The sequence below is a fragment of the Elgaria multicarinata genome, chromosome 5 (assembly GCF_023053635.1).
Source record: "Elgaria multicarinata webbii isolate HBS135686 ecotype San Diego chromosome 5, rElgMul1.1.pri, whole genome shotgun sequence".
Taxonomy (NCBI): Eukaryota; Metazoa; Chordata; class Lepidosauria; order Squamata; family Anguidae; genus Elgaria; species Elgaria multicarinata.
This window is the reverse complement of record NC_086175.1, coordinates 91110375-91133574: the sequence shown is the minus strand read 5'-3', so window position 1 is coordinate 91133574 and position 23200 is coordinate 91110375. Positions and strand designations below refer to the sequence as shown.

At 41.7% G+C, this 23200-nt stretch overlaps 1 protein-coding gene across 1 annotated transcript in view; it reads right to left on the bottom strand.

Moving 5' to 3' along the window:
- Positions 1-19087, bottom strand: part of LOC134399041 (myelin protein zero-like protein 1) — a 32302-nt gene extending 13215 nt beyond the window's left edge. Inside the window, exons 1-4 of the mRNA XM_063126804.1 lie at positions 18880-19087; positions 5136-5299; positions 4258-4471; positions 1278-1410 (exon numbers count right to left, since the gene is read on the bottom strand). Of these exons, the coding sequence (XP_062982874.1) occupies positions 1278-1410; positions 4258-4471; positions 5136-5299; positions 18880-19072 (704 nt within the window). The 5' untranslated portion in view covers positions 19073-19087. The remainder of the gene's footprint in view (positions 1-1277; positions 1411-4257; positions 4472-5135; positions 5300-18879) is intronic.
- Between the last annotated feature and the right edge of the window lie 4113 nt (positions 19088-23200).

Sequence of the window (23200 nt, the reverse complement as noted above, 5' to 3'; positions counted from 1 at the left end):
AACACCACCCAAATCAACCCGTTTTATCACTAGTGTTAGTTTCATTTAGAAATTAGACTAAGAAAATATTTGGTCCTTATCAGTAATTACAGCACACACGCACACGCACACACCTTGCCACTTAGGAACCAGCAGAAACACAGAGTTGGTGTAGTCAGTGAAAGCAACATTATCCATTTTACGTTGTTGGGTTACAAGTTATAGCAGTAGAATAATTTAGTGCAAATATAATATTATATATTTGCACTAAAGTAGCCTTCAATAATAATACACTGGGCAGAGTTAATCACTTGTATTATGCTTTGGGGACTTTGAATTCAGATCAGTGTAAGCTGCCTTCAAGCTGTTATGGAAAGAGCACATGCACAAAGGAAACTAGGCTTTCCACACTGAATGCAGAACTTACACAGCAGACTTTGCTGCACTCAATCTTACTGCTGTCCTCTACTGCAACCCCTCTCTAAAATCACCAGCTGAAAAGATACAGTGGAAGAAGTTGCCAATTAAACACACCCAATTTGGATTTTTGAAGGCTTTATTGATAGCATTCCTTGGATCTACAAAAATCAGGAAAGAGTTGGGTAGTGAAATGACAAATCCCCACAGAATGTCTGTCCATTTTTGTGTGTGTGCATAAGGGCTGCATTTCTGTTGGAGTTAAGTGATAAAGCAAAGGAGATAAAGTCCCGCCACCACTTCATAAAGGAATCCACCAGCGAATCCCTTTTGTAATATTCCAGAAGCCCTGGATCAAAGCTCTATATTCTTCCTTGGGGGGAAAAAATCTAATAAAAGCTTCTCAAAGCAAAATTAAGGAGGTACCATGTTTGCAGCAATAATAAAAAAAGGAAGTCATGCAGATGGTGAAGCCAGAGAAGATAGTAGAGGGACTGTTTTCCCAAAGCTGGGGTTGGAAACCTCTGGCAAGCAGACTGTTGTAAAGGCATTGGCAGCCACACCCCAAACTCACAAATAAAATTGTCCAGTCCAAGATGTGGAAAGTGTCCAGCAATTACCTTCATCCACAGAGCTGCAAGAGCCCCTTATTTTTGGGAGGGAGAGTAAGACTTCCTTGATAAACTCTTCCCTGTGCACACATAAAAGGGGTAGTGTATATGCACAATGAAGTTAAGAAATTAAGAACCTGGGGTGTTTCCAGGCATCACAGTCAATTTAGTGCAATAAACAAAATATACATGAACAATCCCTGTTCAGGTTCATTTACTCTGTTATCTTTTAATTTTTATCCTGAAGAAATTAGCAAAAGAGTATCTTACCCAGAATAATGCTTTTTAGAATTCTTCTTTCTGTACACGACACACACAATAAGAACGATGAGCAAAATTAAACCCAGCACTCCGAGAACGGCTAGCCCTACCACAAGGGCAATGGGAAACACATGCAAGTTACCTGAGAAGAGAAGGAAAGTTTCAGTTCAGCTCACTTCATTTTTAAATTGGCCAATGAATTTTAAAAGCGTAAATTAAAGGTGCATCTGCATTAGCATCTGTATCCTTGTAGTTTTTACATACCAAACTTGAAGCATGTTCATTCTTTTTTATTATTAAATTTCGATAGCATTCTTCAGCACACAAAGTACTTTACAATTAATTTCTCATTTATCCTAGCAGCAGCGCCATGAGGAAGATGATGCTGAAAAGTAATTGGACTTGCCTACTGTGACAGTGGCTCAGTTCAGACAACACATTAGTCAACAGTGATTTTAGAACTCCACAGTGGAGCTTTTACACCACTGTTGAGAAATGTGTTGACTGGTGGGAAAATTTCATGCAATGGTGTTTTTTTGGAAAACATTCCATGCAGAATGTCCACGCAGTGCAGAGGAGAGTTCCTGCACAACTGTTGTGTGGCATGTTGTGTGGCGGGCTCCGTGGAGTTTTCCATTGCATTGAGTTGACTATTCCCACTGGCTAAAGCGTTCCCTTGCAAGAGCAACAAAAGGAGGGAGTGCTGCTCTAATAGAGCCCCCGCGATTGGGTTTTTTTTTTGCAGCAATGGCTGATGGGATACCATCGGAAGGACCAAGGGAAGAGAGAGGTCAGAGGATCTGTCAATCAAATGTCATGATGGATTTTACTCAACTCCACAGTAGCTCACAATCACACAACAGTAAAGTTAGAACATGTCGTGTGGGGAGTACCCCTAAAAACTCAACCACTGAGTGGAGTTTTCACACTGTGTTGACTAAGGTGTTGTCCAAACTGAGCCAGTGTGTTTTATTTTTCTTAAATATATTCTTTCTTTTAATACATATACACTATTATATATCTTTTAGTTAAGTCTCTTCATTTATTTTCCATCTGCTTAAAGGGAACATTTAGAAGGAAAGTTTAGAAAGGAATTATCTTTATTGACAGAAATCAAGTAGAGATTAATTGAGAGAAAGGAAAATAAGTAAACAGACTTAACTAAAAGAGATACAATAGGATATATGTACTAAAAGGAAGAATATATTTAAGGGGGGAACCCTGTCCCACTAAACTCACCCACCATGCTCAACATTTTGTTCTCTGAACACATTTGTTATTCTCATTTCAGCATTTTGTACTCTGCTTTTCATACCAAGGTACAAACTACACAAGCTCTTGTCATGTGTGAAAGGCAAGCATATAATATAGAAGAAAGTGCACGTTCTTTAAAATTCTCAAAAACAACAATTAAAAATGATTGGGTCTCTATTTCCATGTATTTTAATGAAGCATTTGCCCAGTTTTACAAGCACACCCATCACATTTGAGAAGTTGGCCCAACATTGCCACCAGGAGAGCACATTATCAAGAGTCAGGACATACTATTGTAGACATGGATGCAGACAGTTTATAGCGAATGGGCCATATCAGACAGCAGGAGAGGAAAAAAGGTGGCAAAGATGTACAGAATAGCTCTCCAGTGTATATGGAGTGACTGGTGTCAGAGACAAGTACACATGCACAATAGATAGGCAATTGCATTAGAAAATGAGCCACTGTTTTGCACCAGCTGAGGCTTCGCAGCAGAAGGCTACGAAGCCTTCTTGCATAGAAGGCTAGCCCAATTACCTGGTCAGTCAATGCCTTAATCACAATTTTCATAAACACAAGCTAAAATAATGGATAGGGTTAGTTTTTTTAAAGTATTTTCATCCCTCAGCCAAACAGGTTCCTGGAGTGGCTTACATATAATTAGGAAAACAACACAGTCTCTGCCTGACGACATACATTTTCATTGGTAGGGACTGGGAAACTGGTCAGGACTGAGGGGAAGATGGATGGAGCCAAACACAGGGCAATTGCAGATGAAAACCTGTTTCAGTCTGCAACAGACCTGAATCTACAGTGGAGGTTCACCTTCCAGCAGGATAACGACCCTAAACACCCAGCCAAAGTTACACTTCAGTGGTTTAAAAACAAGAATCTGAAGGTCTTAGAATGGCCCGGTCAAAGCCCAGACCTCAATCCGATTGAGAATCTGTGGCAAAACTTGAAAACTGCTATTCACCCATGGTCTCCATCCAACCTAACAGAGCTTGAGCAATTTTGCAAAGAAGAATGGGCACATATTGCAGGATACAGATGCGCAAAGCTGATAGACACTTACTTGAAAACTCAGATGTAATTGTTGCCAAAGGTGCTTCTACCAAGTATTGACTCAAGGGGGTGAATGCAACCACCAAATGCCAATTTGTTTTTGTTTACTTATTTTTTGTGCCACAATAAAATATTTTGCACCTTCAAAGTGTTAAATATGTTGTGTAAATCAAATGATGAACATGCAAATTAACTCCATTTTAATTCCAGGTTGTAACACAATGAAATGTGGATAAGTCAAAGGGATGTGTGTGAATTCTTACAGAAGGCACTGTACACACATGTTCATGCTAAGAGCTGTAGGACTATCTGCTGAGTATGTCATCTTATTTTCTATTTTTAAGCCTTACTTGTACAGAACTCATTTTAGTGGCTGCTTCAGTACTTTGAATTCCCTCCTCAGACAGACTTGCTAAAGGAATTTTGGCTTTATTGGGTGTGGTTGGGTTTGATTGCCAGGTGTAAACTTTTACCTGAGAATGAGGTTTTATATTTTATTTTATTTGTTCTTTAACAGAAAACTGTCTTTATCTTCAGAACAAAAAAATCAATAAGGTGCAGAGAATTTATGTAAGAGAATAACATTCCTTAACATTTTGTTAAGCAGAGCAATTTCAGGAAATAATTCATCACATAGCAGAGGCATTCCACGCACCATCATTATCTGTACCTTTCTCCACAACTCTGAGTTTGATTTCTCCTGGTGTGACAACTATGTCTGGTGGGTTCTTGACATCACAGATGTATGTGCCATTGTCTTGAAACTGCATATTTGCTATAGTAATAGATGCATCTTTCTTGTTAAGATCTCCAGCCCAGCTGCTTCTGTCCTTAAATTGTGTAGTCTTCCCAGGATATCCCTTCCCGTTGGAATAATAGAAGAACTGTAATCAGGAACACAAACCATTATGCAGTCTTGGAAACCTATTTTCCCCCATTGCATTACCACATCTGCTGAATTTCTCCAATACCCAACTCCAGAGATTATGGCAATTGAATTCCAGTGTTTATCACACCATCCACAAGGATGCCAATTTACATGAGAGACATAAGATAGGAGATCTGGTTTCTAGCCACTCAAAAAGGATAAAAGAAACACCTACAGTAAAGTGGCACAAGGGGAGGTCTGAATTTAGCTACAAGTGGCCAGGGTGAGACTTGCCCCTACTACAGCCAACCCAGCTTCCTGTTTCTCTCCCAGATCACTACTGGTCCTATAACCAACAAAAACAAAAGATACGTTCTCATACCTCTGTAATATTGCCCTGCCCTGCTAACAAAGCAGAATACCTAATCAAGCATAAGTAGCACTCATTCAAACGCCTGGACAAGACTTGCCAGCAAAGCATTTAGAGCATAACGAGAAGGACCATCCTCAAGGACAAGCTGAATATGGTCACCACTGTGTGATGTCACTCTAATACAGCAGTCAAAACAGTAGTGAGTGTGAGCAGGAACAGACAGGCATGAAATAACCAGAAAACGTGTGGTCTCCTGAGTCAAAGACTCTTGTTCAAATATAGCCCTACTACAGTCATTATTTCTTACCGATGACACTGAAGTGGATGAGCCCTCTGCTTGGAAGCTCCAGGTAACAGAAGCGGCGCTGCTGATCACTTCTGTGGATGTAAAGGTGCACTGAAGCTTTGCCTCTGTCCCATTCTCCACAGAAAGTTCTGCTGGTGTGTATACCTCCACAGCTGAAACCTGGACTATCAAGAATATCACAAGAATCAGTACAGAGGACCCTTTATAAGCAATACAGTATGAACTGCTAGCATTATATCAAAGAGTGAGGCAACAAAATGCATAAAGAGTTGAATAATCCAAAGGAAGTGTCCTATTCACACCAAGATAGACAACCCCTCAGATGACCAGGCCCTAAGCCATTTAGAGTTTTAAAAGGTCAAAACTAATACCTTGAATTAAGCCCAGAAAACAATTAGCAACCAGTACAGAAGCACTGTACCAAACAATTGGCAACTAGCATGGACTGTGGGAGCAAAGAGTGTTTCGACACATTTCTTGTACATCTACAAAGCGTATAGGCTCACTTAAGCCTTCAGAGGTTAGATTGGTGGCTACCAGACGGAAGGCCTTCTCTGCAGCAGGGCCCCAGCTCTTGAATTCCCTCCCCAAACAAATTCATCTGGCTCCTTCTTTACTAGCAAAAAGCCATTCAGCCCTTGTGAGTAAGAATTAGAACTGGGAGCTTTTCCAAGCTCATCCCACTGCAGGTGTAGCTAACAAGCAAACCCAGGGTTGAGGGAACACAGCAATATCAAAGCAAGGGGTATAAAATTCTCACAGTGGGAATGTTATGTCCTGCTTTGACACTTCCATATGCTCTGCTCCATCTTCACAGAACACAACACAACAATACTGATGTAAGCAACTCACTGTTCCCATTGTCTCCTACCCCAATGCTGCTGTGATAGGTTTGTCTGCCATCCATATGCTCATGATTCAAATATGTAAACATCTATAACCAACCAACCCCCACAAGTTACTTATATGATGCAGAGTAATCAAAATGGATAGAAGCTTCCTGAATTACTTTCAGAATTTAAGATTTTCATGGCACAAAAACCCACAGACCTATCAAAAGTCCAATAGGAAGCATCCCCCAGAAATTCTTTATCTTAAGAGTAAGCCCAACTGAACTCAGTGGGGCTTTCATAATACAGCACATGTATTCTTTGGCCTGGTTCAGACGTAACATTAAACTATGGTTTAGCACAGGGGTGGGGAACCTCTTTCAGCCCAAGGACTGAATTCAGTTCCACAGAAACTCTCAGGGACTGCGTTCCACTGGTGGCTAGGGACAAAGGTAAAAGGGGAAGGACCAAAAATACCAGCATGTTGTAGCTTAAAGTTCTTTCTGCCGTGACTTAGGCATTTCTATCTTTTAGAATGGTGAAAAACTCCACAAAAGTCAGGAAACCACCAACAGTGGCTGGGGCTGGGTGTGTGGCCCTATGGGAACTTCAGAGGGCTGGATGAGCCCCCTCAGGAGGAACAGATGTGGTTTCTGGACCTGAGATTCCCCACCTCTGGGTTAACATTACACAAACAAACAATAGTGAAACTCAGGCTCACACACTTTCCCCCTCCCTTTTCCTCCAGCATGGCTGAAATAAATATATTATTAGCATCTGTTTCCTTGTTTAATCTAAGAGGAGGCCTCCGGTTAATTTAAACTATGGTTTATTGTAGGACCTTTTTCTGTCTAAACATGCATGCTATTGCATCCTTAAGGAATAAAATTAAGCCAACCTCTGTCCCCATTCTAGCCTAAGGAAAAGTTTATAATTAAGCCCATGAAGTCCAACCAGACTATTTTCCCCACAACACTGTACATATAAGGTGTCACCACGAGCTCATTTCTTCTGTAGCCTACTGCAAGAACTGCCTGCTAAACTCTGAAGTAGCCAAGGGTACTAATTTTGAAAGCATGGAATTTAGAATTGACAGAATACAACATACTAGAACTGTCTCCTTTTCAAGTAAAGTTTCAGGAGGAAAGAACCACATACTAAAATACATATTTAAATACATATGAATACCCATAGTAAGTAGTCAGAAATGTGCTTAGTGTAATGGCAGCTGCTGAAGTCTTAGTCTAAAACCTAGAAAATCCAGCATCCTATGAACACCTTTCAATGCTGATCTTCCTCACAATATCTATGTGAAGGAAGGAAGCTGAGAACGAGTGACTTGCATACACCAATCTCCAATAAGCCAACTGGCAGATCACAAATGATATGTATTATTTTATCACACTTGCCCTCTAAGCTTAATTACCCAAGATTACACAAGGAAGAATAATAACTGCTATTTCACAGACAAGGGTTCCAGACTAAAAAGGATGAGGTAAAAGAGTTACTACAACTGTATTAGTCTTCCAACACATTTTGCCTGGGAGCCTCAAAACTCTGGTGCACTGATTAGCACAATGATGGAAGTGTGGCTATGTTTGATTTATCGCCCATCAGTGCTATTTGGACTAGAGCTGTACAGGCTCCAAGAAGCTGTAGGATCTCAGAGTAAATGCAATTCACCAAGAGTGTATTTAAAGGCCAAGTTAATTCCAACAATAAAAAGCCTCTTTAAGTGGAAGTTTTAAAGAACTGTAGTTAAAGACAGCAAATTTGGCTCCAAACAACGAACTGGAGGGATGCTCAAAGCAGCCTTTCAGAAGAGACCTGTCCAAGTGGGACAGCAGCCAAAGAAGATTGCAACACAACACAGCTTCTCCATAAGCATATGTTTGCAAGCAGACAGTTCTCAGCAGTCGCTCTGTACTCAGCTAGCAAAGCCAGAAAATGCATCAAGTCTTGATAGACAAACATATTCTCATGACCATTGGAAAAGATGACATCCAGCTGGTGAACACAGATCCCATGTTTAAACTTTGATTAAGCCCATTATCCTTAACATACTGTACTGAAGCAGAAAGGAAGTCAATGCCTTCTTTACCACACTACAATCTTGTTTCTTCATTAAAGTAAAACTTTAAAGTATTTTGGGTCCTGATTTTGTCTAAAATGGAAACTGCTAATCAGTTGGGTTGCAGTGGAATTTTTTCAAGAGAAACAGTTGCAGTATTTCAATTTCTATGTATTTCATGGACAGACAACCTAGTTAGTATGGCCAATGGAAAGGGATTATGGGAGTTGTAGTTCAAAACATCTGGAAGGCACCAAGTTGCTTCCCCATGGAATGTCTATTGCAACCACAAAGAATTGGCAAGAGATAATGACAGGACAAACGAACAAGAAAAGCTGGCTTACGGTGGCCCTTTTCAGACAACACAATAAGTCATGGTTAGACTGCTAACCTTTTTGCAGCAAATGGTTAGTGAGCATGTTTAAACTGTGGTTACGTAGCCACCATGGTTAGAAATGGTTCACATGACACACTAAATCATGGTTCATATGACATGCTCAAAATGCTTAACCACCGGGGTTTAGCTTGTCATCTGAACAGGATCAATATGTCCTTCAGCTGGTAAACCATCAGTCTTCTTAACCTCTCTAATTAGCCATTACGCTGAAGCACCTCAGTTGCTTCCATTGTCTGCCAACAGAGTTCCCAGCCATCACGTTGTCTTCCCGCCTAAGGCAGCATCGGGACTGGACTGGAGTACTGCAGAAGCAGTGGATACATAGACTCGAGTGGCAAATCAGCAGAACATAAGCTGCTTCATATAGAAAGATCACTGATCCATCAAGCTCAGCATTGTCTACATGGATTTTCTACAGACTGGTAGTCCATAGTTTCAAACCAAAGTTTACTTCCAGTGCCATTCCCACAATGGCAGATACATCTAGTTTAAGGTAGTCCCAACCATACCATACTATCCTTATGGTTTACTCTGACACAATCCAAGCGCCTCCAAGATACACTGCAAGTTTGGCACATCTGCAACTACAGATGTGGGGCATGTCTATGCCATCCATTTATCCTGGGGTCAGCTCAAGGTCGTCCCTGTGCATCCAAATGATGCACAACTGATCCCAGGGTCAACCAGGGAATGACCTCTCACTTTCCTCAGGATAAAATAGACAGCACTTATCCTGGTATTTCCTGCAATGCCGGGACAACCCCGAGGACCTTGGGCAGTATGGCACAGGCTCCCAGGTCTCCCTCCTCCCTGAGAGTAGCAGGGCTTTGCAAATGGCCATGGAGCTCAGACTCCATGCCCATGAAGGGTGGGGGGGTGGGGGCATGGCTGCTGGTGCTTTTCAGCACCAAGTTTTGGGGGTTGTTTGTTTTTTACTTATGTTTTGCGCAGGATCGCTCCCACACAGCTGCACAACTGGCTCCTGCTTTAAAAAAAAAAAAATGCAGCGCCGGAGCAACCCTCCTGACTTCTGGGATGTCGCACTGGTGTGTGCACGCTGAGCAACAATCCCAGAAGCAGGAAAGCATGGGATCCTCCCCCACCCAGCCCGGATAGACGGTAGGTATAGATGACCCCACGGAGCATAAGAGCCATTTTTCAGTCAAGCCAGGTACAGAGACGATGAAGAAGCAGGAAACTAAATTGTAGGATTGTTGGGGAAAGAAATGCTAGCCATATAGCATGAATATCCCATGTCCAGCCTTTTTTGTGCCATTCATATGGTGCCTTTTAGTGGGATCCATGTGACACAGGATCCTCTGCATAAGCACTTTGAAGCCCTCACTCACAGGCAGTGGGTGAGACCCTGCACCGACTTTAACAGGCCCTACACATAATAACTGCTATACAAATATAAGAATGAATACACAAGTGCTTGAACAATTCCTGTTGACTTCCCCCACCCCACCCCACCCCACCCGTAACCCCAGGGCTAGCTCAAATAGTCAGCATTTGTGTTTCAAATGAAATTATAAAATACAAGTCAAGTTTCTAAATGTGATTATTGTTGCTAAGAGGCAGGAAGCCTGCTCCTTAATGAAAAGAGTGGACATTTTATGTCTGGGGTGATAAACCGTTAAGTCGGAGACTACATCCCATGAGTGGAATCCCTCAGCAGAAAGTGGTTGGAGGCTGCATAGTGGGTGTAACCCCCTTCTCTCTCTGCTATCTTTCTCTCTCACACACATAAACATATCCATTTGCACACTTTTCTTCCACATCCTCTCCACTCACACATTTGCTTTCCATTCAGCTTTTGTTCTGTGCTGGACGCTGAGAGAGCACTTTCCTTTCTCAGTGCCCAGTATGGAAACACAGGAACAGAGAAACTGTTTCCTCAACTGGCAGTTTTTGGGGCAGGGTGGGGCTTGGCAGGCAAGGCCACAACCCAAATGAGTTTTCTCCTGCAGGTCAGATGTTTGTCACCCATGGTACAGGTACACCACCTTGACTCCTGCAGGGATAAAAAGCAAGGAGACTTCACTCTTGCCTTAGTTAGCAGATGACACTGTGATGCAATTTTTATATGGGTATCCTCAACTTCCCAGCATATTTAGCTATAGTCAAAAAGCATCTATTGATATATATGTATGCCAGTTCCCAGGATACCAACATCTACATCCACAAGAAGAGATGAAACTCAGGACAGGCATATGCAGGCTGCCTCCGTTCTCAGTATTTCTTACTGAGTTTTACGAATGAAGATGACAGGCTGAAAGGTAAGCCACAGTTGTGAGAGGACAAACCTGGACTTCAACCCAGATACGTCAGTCACCAATGGAAGAGGCAATTTAAGACTTCACCTAATATATATCTTCCCCCATGAACTTGCTATTCACTCTTATGGGAAAATAGGAGAACTGAATTGGGAACCATGTTGAGTGGCAACAAAACCTGCCAGTCACTCCTCACAATAGATATCTTGGCTCATAGGGAGTGTGATGCATAACCAGTGCTAATACACTCCATTCTTTCCCACCCCAGCTGTCCCTACATGAAGGCCCCTTCTTCCACCCATACATCCCATCCGCTAGGACAATTGTGCATTTTATTCATTTTTAAACGTTGATTTAATCATTACTATATTTGCATCCTCCCCTCCCTTCCATCTCCATGGAGCTCAGAGCAAGCATATAAGAGTCCCTTTAATCCTCCCAACAAGGTAAGGTTGGCTGAAAGATAAGTGACTGGCTCAAGATCACCCAGTAATCTTCATGGTTGAGTGGAGATTTGAACCCTGTTTTTCCAAGTCCTGACACTCCCATTGCTACACTTTTCTGACTCTCCAAAATAGGCAGTCAATTGACAATATTTTACCTTGCAAATAATGACCAGGTTTTAGAAAGAAGGAAATATATGTGTGTCTTGAAGAAGCTAGTAAACAAGTAAATCCACCCTTCCTCAATTCTGTTTTGCAACATCCACAAGCATTCTCTAAAATGACAACAGATCTTCAGAATAACGGTGCAGACAACACAGTGGTTTTAGTACTCAGTGAATTTCCTGCCAGAACCATTTCCTGCCAAAGGAAGGAAGGCAGGTGGCTACCAGGGAGAGGGCTTTTCTGCACTGGCACCCCTGGCTGTGGAATGAACTCCCTAAGGAGGTTCGCCTGGCATCTACACTATATTCTTTCAGACACCAGGCGAAGACCTTTTTATTCCCTCAGTATTTTAACTGTCTATAAATTTAATTTTAACTTTGCTGCTTTAAATTTGTATTTTAAATTTGTATTTCTGCACTGCTGCTGATTTTATCCTGGTTGTGCTTTTATATTGTATTTTGTGTCATGTTTTTGTACTGGTTGTTTTGTACTTTGAATGGTTTTAATTTTTGTGTACTGCCCCAGGAGCTTTGGCTATTGGGCAGTATAAAAATGCAATAAATAAATAAATAAATATTCAACTTTTCAAGGAAGCCTTGTGATTTGCAAATCAGCAATACAGCAAAAATCTATCTACATAAACTGAATACAAGTAAAAGTTATGAGGGTGATAAAATCTATATGGTTTCATACACATTGAAATGTACTATGCAAAGCTCACAATACATCCTTTTGTAATACAATACATCCTTTTGTATGTGACAAGTGACACAAAAATATCTTAATACAAAACACCCAAGACCACGATAAAATGAACAGCATATGTCAGCTTTGTAAGTAAGTGCACAAAGGTTACCAGCCTGTGGGATTTTACGAATCTGCCTGTCCGCATTTACCTATGTGGACATCTGTACTCCACAATTATTATTTAAAAAAATTATAACCAGAAATTAGAATCTCCAAAATCCAAATCAACAATTAAGGAGAAAGTCCCTGGCAAGCTCTGGGCCAACTGTCTTAAATTTTGGCACTGTTGATGTGACAGTTAACTTCCATAGACCAAGATAGGAGAAGTCATGATGTTTACAGCTAGTAGATATTACAGAACTGTAGAATGACTCCAAGGCATTTCAAATTTTGATCAGGAGATAATAGGCAAGTCACTTAGACTGCGGCTTAGAGGTTCTCTTAAGGCAAGGAGAACATTCCGTAGTGAAAAGATTGAACATTATAACACTACCAAGAACTTAAGACAATGGGTACAAAAAGAATATAGAATCATTCCTGCTTATTCTAGGACCAATATTTTCTGTTACAAACACTAGACCTCCTAAATACAGTAAAACAAAAATAATGTGCAGTCTGATATTTGTTTCAGAGTTCACATTACACGGCCTTTTTTGGCTGGAAACAAATCCAACAGACACCAATGATAAAGACACAGGACAAGATAAGCAGTACATATACAGTTCATATTAGGACAATAAAGTTAGTACTTAAATCATACAGCAAAATGTTGTTGCTTTTTTTACTGAGTTTTTACTTCAGGCCTAGTTTGACTCAGTTCCATTTAACCAACAAAAATATTTTCTAGAAAAGGCTAGTTTGTTTCAGGCAAAACTAGTCATGAAAAACCATATGCACTAATTTAGTACCCACTTCATTCAATTCACAGACAAAAACTACATTGGTTTAGGCAAAGAGCCTTCCGTCATGGATCTATTGTCAGTAGTGTACAGGAAACCCCATGTCGACAGTCTACTTGCTCCTACAATGTCATCAATTTAAAAAAATGCATTAGATGAGAGAAAGTTAGAAGTTAGCATGATGAAAATGTGTCATCAGTTAGTGGGCTCTACATTTGCTAAATACTACCTAGTGCTCCATTGAGCTAGTATTGCAAAATTGTGGAATATGCTTAAATGGTGAAACAGTCTAGTCTAGCATGGAAAATTACAAAATAGAACCTGAAGATCATGGGGTAATTTCCATCAGCTCCACATCAGCAAAGACCATTGTAATTTGCAACAAATATGTGTTGACTTCCATGCATGCAGGCAAAAAGTCATGGGTCAGAAGCTTGTTTTCCTCTCAGTGTTAAATGGTGGGAGAGGGGGAGTAATAATTCTTTCAAGGAAGTTAAAATTTTCACTTGGTCTGAGAAAGGCTAGATGAACATAGCTACATTTTTCACGAACATAAACTTTCTATTATCAGTTAACTTCTACTACACCCACTACAATTCCCACTATTCCTTTAGCAAGCAATCTTTTCAGCTTGCTCTCCTTGTGCTATAACCCATCTTTGCAGAATGTATCCAGTAAATATCCAACATACCACTGACTCAAAGGGGCAGTTTGCATGACACAACAGCCCAACATGTTTTAATTTACCCATGAGGAACTGCAACAAGTGCTGGCTGCCACTATAAATATACAACCTTGTTGTCTCTTTTAGGGTTATTGAGAGTTGTTTAAACCTCAAATAACACCCACTGGCTGGGTTCGCACAACATGACAAGCCATGGCAACCCCCAGTAGGGGTTGCATATTCATAATGGCAGCCAGCACATGCCGCAACTCCTCAGGGGTAAATTAGCCTATGATAGGGTGTTGTGATATGTGAAGCAGCCAAATTGTTGAGAAGCAACAAACATTACTCAGTCTCTTCTAATGAAATGCTAGCAGCTCAGCCACACTATCACCACTAACAACTAGTCAGTCAGAAAGGCAGCTCCTTTGTTATTAGTTAATTCAGTATTTGTCCAATAGTTCAGCTTGCAGAATCAATATGAAGCTAAAAGGCATTTTCCTCCCCAATACAAATTATGCATTTATATTGGCAGAGATGCCTAGACAGGGCAAACATTTACATACATATACGTACACTCAAACACATATCTTAATTGTGGCTTTGTAGGTAATTTCTCTCCTCCTGTCTCAACATGTGTAGCAGCTACAGCTATTGCTTATTTTTCTGGGAAATCAGAACATTTAGCTGACAAGTTTGAAGTGGGGCAAAAAGAAAATCTTGATTCATGGACCCAGCCAGTTTTCCTAGTAGTTACTGAACAGGAAGTTGGAAAGAATGCTACCGTTCTTCTAAAACTATGTGTAAACAATCTATTATCTCGTTCTATTAAATTGAATTTTAAAAAAATGTGTAGATGCTGAATGGCCATTTATCTGACTACAGCTTTGTGACCATGCAATAAATTGGCTACTATTAATAATAAACTATTATTAAGTTCCTTTTATCCTCAGTCAACTTTTAAACGTGCTCAGTTTAATGTGAAAAAATATAAAATTAAGGGAGAAGCTACTTGACTAAATCTGTGGAAGGAATAAACTCTTCCATCTTGGAACATATAGTTTCCAAACTGTAGCCTGGAGGAGCACTTAAAAGCTGATTCACACATAATGGGTCTAAACAACCATAGTTAGCTATGCCACAGCATGCTGCCTCCCATGCATGTGTCTCTTCTGACTTTCTAAGCAACCCAAGAATGCCCCATTCCTGGGTTGTTGTCATGACATGTGAACCCAGCACTCTGGGTTGTTTAGGGTTAAACAACTCAGAGTTTTACCCCTATACAACCCAAAATTCTAAGTTTGCATATCACAACAACAAACGAGGCACAGGACATTCCTGGGTTGTTTAGCAAAGTGGAAGTGGGCAGGGTTAGATTGTAAGCCTAAGCGGCAGGGTCTTGCTATTTACTGTGTAATCTGTACAGCACCATGTACATTGATGGTGCTATATAAATAAATAATAATAATAATAATAATAATAATAAGGAGCCAGCATGCTCACTCACTCCTGCACGCTTAAAAACATTATTTGATTAAGCAAACTGGGTAGTTTCTGCTCACACCTAACAGCAGCAAGTGAATCCCCCGAATAAGTCCCCAGACTCCACAGGTTTCAAATTCTACCCACATTTTGGTATGTGCTTTAGAAATATAACTGATCTTCTGTGATACAATTTCTCAATCATGGAATGAAAGTGATACAAAAATACAAAAACTGAACTTTATTTTCTGAAACAGGCCAAACAAAACACGGGAGAGGGGAAGAATTAAAAGTTGCACTTTTTAGTACTTAAGCTTACTAATCTGGAAAGTGATCTCCATGGACTTTTTGAAAGAGAGAAGACAAATCTACTTTGGCACACACTATGCCTTGGGTACAAAACGTGAATAATTTATCCAAGTTCATAATCATTTCCTCTGGGCATGAGATTACAGTAAACCATAACCAAAATTGTCTTCCCTTTCTTTAACTACCACTCCCTATAATACCATTAATGTTTCCATAACCCATTCTTTTCCTATGATCTAGTTGTACCAAAAATCCATGTTCTGATCAAATTAATAGTACAGAATATCAAGTCTTACAAAACCTGCTGCAACTAGTTGGAAGTATGAGGTTTGCAACATGAAGCAATATTTTGTTTTCATTTGAAAGAACTCTTTCCATTATAACATAGTACTTTATATAGTACAAGCATCCACAAGATTAGTGTATTAGAGAGAGAAAAAAGCCAGGTATGTCAGTTGTATAGAACTACTTTGACTACACTGCAAAAATGGATGTCTTCATTTGAAATGGCTAGATTGATATCCAAGTAATACAAGAATTTTTACTCTAGTTGGAAGGGTATTTAATGGTGTTTTAATGCTACATTTCAATGTTGTATTTTTAATATTGTATTTTGATATTTATTGTGAACTGCTTTTTTATTATATTCTATACAAATACCACATTATGGCCAGGGCGTTCCTTAGCATTCATATTATAAGATATAAAGTTTTTAATCTTGCTATCATTCTGTTTAATGTGCTACTTCTTGAAGAAACAATCACCCACAGAACAGCTGCTTTTAAGTGTCCACTTGATAATGAGTTCATTCTAATGCAGCTTTGTAGCTTCATACTGATAATTTCCTTTAAGTTAGAGTACATAGAAGCTCAAAGCACAGTCCTTTGCAGAAATAAAGCACAGCTACTTCATACAGGTATCTTCTCCCCAGCTCCAGAATGGTAGGCCTTTACTTACTGAATCTAATCAGAGTAGCCATTTTGCATTTAGGAAGTTTTAGCTACATTTTCTACACAGACCATAAGAGAGAACTGTGCAAGTCAACGGAGTACATCTGTGAGAATAAGGAAGCAACTCACACAGATATAGAGTATTGAAAGCTGCTATTACAAACTGTCAGATCAGCCAGCTGAGGACATTACTGATCAGCACCACCGTCAGGTACCACAACACAGTTTGATGAGATTGAATAAAATCCATCTGCACTGGAAAACTGTATGCACCAACTCCTAGGAAAGATTTTACATAACCGGCTGGTGTAAAATATACTTTGTTCCTGGCTTATGAGTCTGGGCTATTCCTCCTCTAACAATCCACAATTCTGCATTCGGATGTTATACTAAATGGGAGTGGACAGGATCCAGCACACTTGCTCCTGTTCATTCACAACCACCTAAGGTGTTGTTACAAGGTAGCTTCTGTGAGCAGTACTGACTCCATTTTGAAGTGACTCAAAACCCCACCTACAGACTGAGCACTCACAGAAGGCCTAGGTCAAGTAATCATTTCCTGATAGACTTCTTCAAATGCATTCCCCAGAGACAAAGGTAGGGGTAAAACTAAGCAGAATATGAATGCTGGATGGCAAGAGTTTTACCTGGTCATACACATGCTGATGTAGCCCTGTTGCTGAACTCCAGGTTGCATCAAGTACAGCCATCATCCCAAATCACCCTCTTTTGTTCCCATAGCAAGAAGATCTTTAGATAAGATCACACACACACAAAAACCCCTCAAGTTAGGGGGGGGAAAGGCGGCTAGCTCTCTCTCTCAAACCAGAAACACAGAACATACTACACTTTCCAGCTTGCAAATGCAAGCTGCCATGGGTGAGTGCTTTGCCTGGCTGTATTCTTTTCTTCTTCACCTAAGACCAAGAGCTGCAACGCTCCCCAGTTCTGCTCTACAAGAAAGGGCTGCAGCCCAAGGAAAGGTATACTGCCTTTAAAGATTCCCTCTACTCTTTCCCCTGTTGTCTGTGTGTGTGTGTGTGTGTGTGTGTGTGTATGCTCTTAAGTCTCAAAAGGTCTATTTTTCAGTCTTGAAACTGCTTCTAAGCCTCTACTTGCTCAGCTAATTTCCCCCAAACTAGCTTGTACCTTTATATTTGTTTCAACCTCAATAAATGTGTCATTGTGGCATTATCGCCTTCAATGCTGTAAGTTTCTTAAGTAAGAATCGCCTTACTTTGCCACAGACGCTCTATTGCCAATGTCAAAAGATTCCTTATAAGCGGGTGTAAGTCTCATTAGAACGTGTGCAAGTTTGTACACGGGTCTAATGAGAGCACATCACATAACAGTGTAAACCCTGGGTAGTTGTTATGTGGGAATTGGGTTGGTGTGAGTTCAGCTGACCTAGCCTGGCTCTGAGCAGGTTAGGATGACACCACAAAGGCTTCAGATAGCAATTCTGCAATGGCTGATTAAGTTATGGTCTCACCACATGTGTGGGGACAAACAGTGGTTCTGTGAGTGCTGTGAAACAAATCCATAACTAGGAGGCAAATAAACTGGGATCAACTCAATCAATATATCCCACAGCAGTTTGTGCGATTATTATTCTCATGACGACTTCCCCATGATGTGTGCATTGCTTAGAAGTCAGCAATGCAGGAAACCAACCGCCCCCCTCCCTCAACTCCCAACCCCAGCAACAACATGCAAGGACTCAGTGGCTTATCTGCTACTGATTCAAGGGCGCAACGATTCTCCCTAGCGGAGACTGGCTCTTTCCTGGATCAGCAATTATGCCCGTTATCTATGCAGAGTTAACTATGTGCCCCTAAGTTACCTCTGAGTAAGAGGGTGGAGGACCAAAAAGAAAGGGAGATATCACCTGTTCTTTTTAAAAATAAAAAGCAGCCGTATTTGCCATTAGAAAAACTCCAAAATCTCTAGCGTGCAATATCTTTATTAGGCCAATTCAAAGATCACACAAAACGCGCATGCTTTCATGATCTTCAGATCTCTTCAACAGGAAAGAGGTTACAAACAACGTCTGTTCAGCCCAGGGCTGTTTTGCAAAGCGATTCACACGTACAGCCGCCACCATCATGACACGTACGTGGACGTTCCTCCGCACCCATCTTCCTTTACAGGGAAGAGAGCGGGGTCGCTAAGCATAGAGAGAGGGGGGCTGCGAAGGGTCTTGCGCGGACCTGGAGTCCCCACCCCACCCCACATTGCCCATCCCATAGAAGCAACGTTTTCACTCCGCCTTTCCCTCAAATCGGACCGCGGTGCCCAGCGCCAGGCATCACGAATACGACTCCTCCTGGCCGTCGCCTCCCACGGGAGCTGGCCTGTCTGCCTCCCTCCCTCCCCGCCCCACACTGAGTCTGGCTCCGACAGGGAGGCTCCATGAGGGGAGAAGGCTTCGCGTTCTCTCCCGCCCTGCTCCCTTCTCCCCTGCCTTTCCCATTCACACGCGTCGGCCCCCGACACGGGAGTCACACTCACACAAGCACAGCGCCGCCGCCAGCAGCCATGCCGGGAACCAGGCTGTGGGTGTCGTGCGCTGCCTCGGGCCGCCGCCGCCGGCTCCTGCTGTTGTTGCCGCCGCCGTCGTTAACGCCACCGCTACGGTCGCCGCCACCGCTGCCATTTTCCTGCCTCCACCTCCTCTTCCTCCCATTGTTCCACCCCCGCCCATGGTTGGGGAAGGGCGGGCGCGCCGAGGGGAACCTCCACGCGCGTATTGAGCCGCGCCGCTGCCAGTCACGCACACCTCCTGAATCCCACGTCTCCTTTTCGCCAAGCTCGGCCTTGCGCTCCGCAGGCTGGGCCGTGATTGGGCGCTCCGGCTGTCATGCGCCCAAGACCACTGGGAAAGAACCGCCCCGCCCTCTCGGCTCTCTTTTTTTCCCTGGGCACGTGACCGGGAGCTACCTTGGAATCGCTGGATGCGAGCTGGGCGGATTGCGGCAGGGCGACCCCATTTCCGTGGCGCGGGTCCCTCCCTGGACAGGAGGGGTCGGAGAGCCGAGGCCAAAGGCTAAGGCGCCTCCGTGGAGCTAGCCGTGGCTGTTTTGGAAGGACGGCTTTTGCTTCCACTACATCCCAGCCGTAATCACGGTGCCTGACCCGAGTAACCTATTCCGTCCACCCATTCATCGCTTCATACATCACTTCTCATTCAGCATTTACTGAAAGAAAGCCGGTCCATTTCTTTCCCATTAAAGCGGACGCCACTTTGCAAACATAGTTAACAGGTCGTTTCCCCTTGTTTTGATGGCTGCTATCAAGCACAGCCAACTGAAGAATTTGGAAAAACATTTCCTTACTCAGAAAATGGGGAAAGTGTGTATGAATACAAAGTCAGCAGCGCCAGCAACCAAGTATATAAGCCGGTAACTCGTTAGTCCTTCTTAGCGTAAACCCACTGAAATGAATGGAACAAGTCAGACTAACATTGGATACCACTCTATGTATTGGCGAAGCTATAACATTTCTACTACAAAGCAAGACAGTTACTGTCTTAAGGATTTCAACTTCTTTCCTTTTAATATCGCTCTATTTTTTAATTATTATTTTTTTTTTGGTATTTTTATGCTGCTTTTTGACCCCAAATCTGGGGATTAAAACTATTAAACAATAGCTGATCATTCAATAGTCTTTCTTCTATATTCTATAAGAAAGAACAAAAAAACTCTTTCCAATAAGTTATGTATCAGAAAGGGATAACCATACCTACTACAATGAAAAACAGAGTTGCACTTTAAAGACTAATATGTATCGGGCAAAGGGTTTTGCTAGCCAGAGCCTATTTTGTCAGATGCATAAAGTGGTTGTTTCAGCGATTAGGTGTACACAAAGAGTATAGATAGGAAAGAATGGGGAGCATTTTTACAAAACAAAAGGCCAAGCCATGTAAAAGACAGGAATGCTACATGACTATGCAAAGCACAAATGAAAATGAGATCCAAGTAAAAGATTTTATTTATTTATTTATTTATTTATTACACTTATATACCGCTCCCATAGCCAGGGCTCTCTGGGCTGTTTACAGAAATTCTAAAATTGAGGTAAAAACAAGTATACAAAATTTTAAACTCTAAACACATACACACAGAACATACACACATAAAGCATTACAAACCGATTAAAAACTAAACATGTGGGTAATTAGGATGTGCCGCCATATGCCTGGGCAAAGAGGAAAGTCTTAACCTGGCGCCGGAAAGATAGCAGCGTTGGTGCCAGGCGAGCCTCATCAGGGAGATCATTCCACAGTCTGGGGGCCACCAGACTGTGGAAAGATTAGATCAGATTAGACAGAGGATTAGATCAACCCTCTGATCTAATCAGAGTCCATGTGATCCACCACAGAGCAAGATTAATAATATGCACATAAACACCTAAGGAGGGAAGATTAATAGTGAGCTAGCCACTCCCTGCTATTCATAAGTGTAAATCTGATAGCATTTAATCTGCATACGAATTCCTACTCAGCAGCAACTACACTTTGCAACACTTTTCTTGTTGTTGTTTGTTTGAAACAAAGTTACTGAACTGCCTTCCCACTGGTTTCTGAGTGCTATTGATTTTAATATCTTATTTGTGTCCAATTCACTCGCTTGTGTAGAGACCATCCAGTGTGGCCTATGTAAATGCAGAAGCGCTGGAACATTTCACATTAGGGGATGAGCCAATGTTGGAGGCTCTGATAGGGCCGATCAAGTAATTATGGGACAGAGTTGGCACAGTAATTTTTTGTACCCGTGGCTTATTAAATTTGTATTTCTGGTGAATGGCCCATTAATTGCTGCTGTATAATCGCTTCAGGTTGGGTGTGTGTGTGTGTGTAAAAACAAGGACTGGCCTTCCACTAAAAGCCTACATCAAGAGGAAAGAATGGAAGAAGAAACACAATGGGGAGAGGGATAGAATGGTTGCATTAAAAGGAAGGATGGGCAAAAACATTATTTCAATCTGTATTCAACCTGGAATAACTAGCAACTGGTGCATATAGGCTTACTGCCTCTGATACTGAAGGTAGCCATTGATAGCCCTCTCCTCCAGGAATTTGTCCAACCACCTTTTAAAGCCATCCATCTTGTGGTAGTAAATTCCACAGTCTGACTGTGTTCTGTGTAAAGAAGTACAAAAGTATGCATGGTGTGGAGAATGTGGATAGGGAGACATTTTTCTCCCTCTCTCAAAATACTAGAACCCAGGGAGAAAATAAAAAGGTCTTCAGCTGGCGACAGAAAGAAAACAATGTAGGTGCCAAATGAACCTCTCTGAGGAGCTCGTTCTACAACTGGGGTGCCACAGCAGAGAAAACCCTCCTCCTAGTAGCTACCTGCCTCACTTCCTTTGGCAGGGGCTCACTTCCTTTGGCAGGGGCTCTGCATCATCAGGTTGCAATAACTGGAACTGATCCCACCAAAAGTATGCTCCTGGATTTTATAATTATTTATTAATTTGATATTCTGCCCTTCCACTAAAATTAGCACTCAATCCAGTTAAAAAAATAAAATACAGATAAACAAAAAGGTTATAAACTGCTAAAACTTAGCACAAACACATCCAATGAAAATACCAGCCAATGCACATCAGTAAAAAGGGAATAACAGCTGCACTCATCAATTCAGCAGTACATCAGTTTATGGCATAATCCTATATGCACAGGATTGTGCCCTAGCCTGGTCATCCTCAGCAGCCTAGAACAGCCACCAGGAAGGCTGTCACTCAGGCTGCCAAATGTGCTGGACAGAGAGAAAGGCTTCTCCTGAGGATCTTAAAACCCAGACAGCTTCATACAGTGGAATGTGGTCTTTCAAATATACACCAGTTGCTAGGGAACATGGGTGGGAGCGTGCTGTTGCACTTGTGTCCTGCTTGTGGGTCCCTGGTTGACAGCTGGTTGCCCACTGTGTGAACAGAGTGCTGGACTAGATGGACCCTTGGTCTGATCCAGCCTGGCTCTTCTTATGTTCTTAAATAGCTTGGTCCCCATTTGTGTAGTGGACCTTACTTTGCCTGTTTATAGAATGACAAGAACCATGCCAACTGACTCTACAGGGTCGCAAAAGCAACCTCAGAAAGGAGGGAAAGGGGCAGCTCTGTGGGCAGGGAGGGGACTGGGGAGGCTGATCCTTTGGCCTCCCAGGCCTTCTTCCATCCCATTTTGTAGAGCCCCAGCTAGATGGGCGAAAATGCCTGTCAAATGCAGAGCAGGAGGTGCATCCTCTGCATAAGATGCCTGTCAGTTCGGAGACTGATGAGCATCCCAATAGGATTGTGTCCTAATATTCTTTCCTCAGCTTTTGACAAAAATGAGATGGAGAGCCTTCTCACTTTGCCGACATATTAACTGGAGAGATTATTCAGTCCCAGACCACACTACCACCCAGCTACATGTGTCCCACAACTGTGAAGTCATTACTGCTTGGTCTGTTAGAAAGTCTGTTAGTACATAAGAATTTGGTTGTATGACATAATATAGTTTAAGGTTTATACTACTGCCTGGAGAATAGAGGTTGAAAATACCTAATATACATAATGGGGATTGAGGACTGGACTACAGATAATAATAATAATAATAATAATAATAATAATAATAATAATAATAATAATAATAATAATTTATATAGCACTTTCTAGACCTCCAGTCTCTGGTCATTGTTCTACAATCTTCTATCTGGTTTTCAAATTCAAACCCAAACAATGCAGGCTTAAAAACCCTGACTTATTTTATGCCCATGTATGAACATGAAGTTACTATGGAAACACCCACATTTTATTTTCAGGGCTGGAAGAAAACATGTTTTTCAGT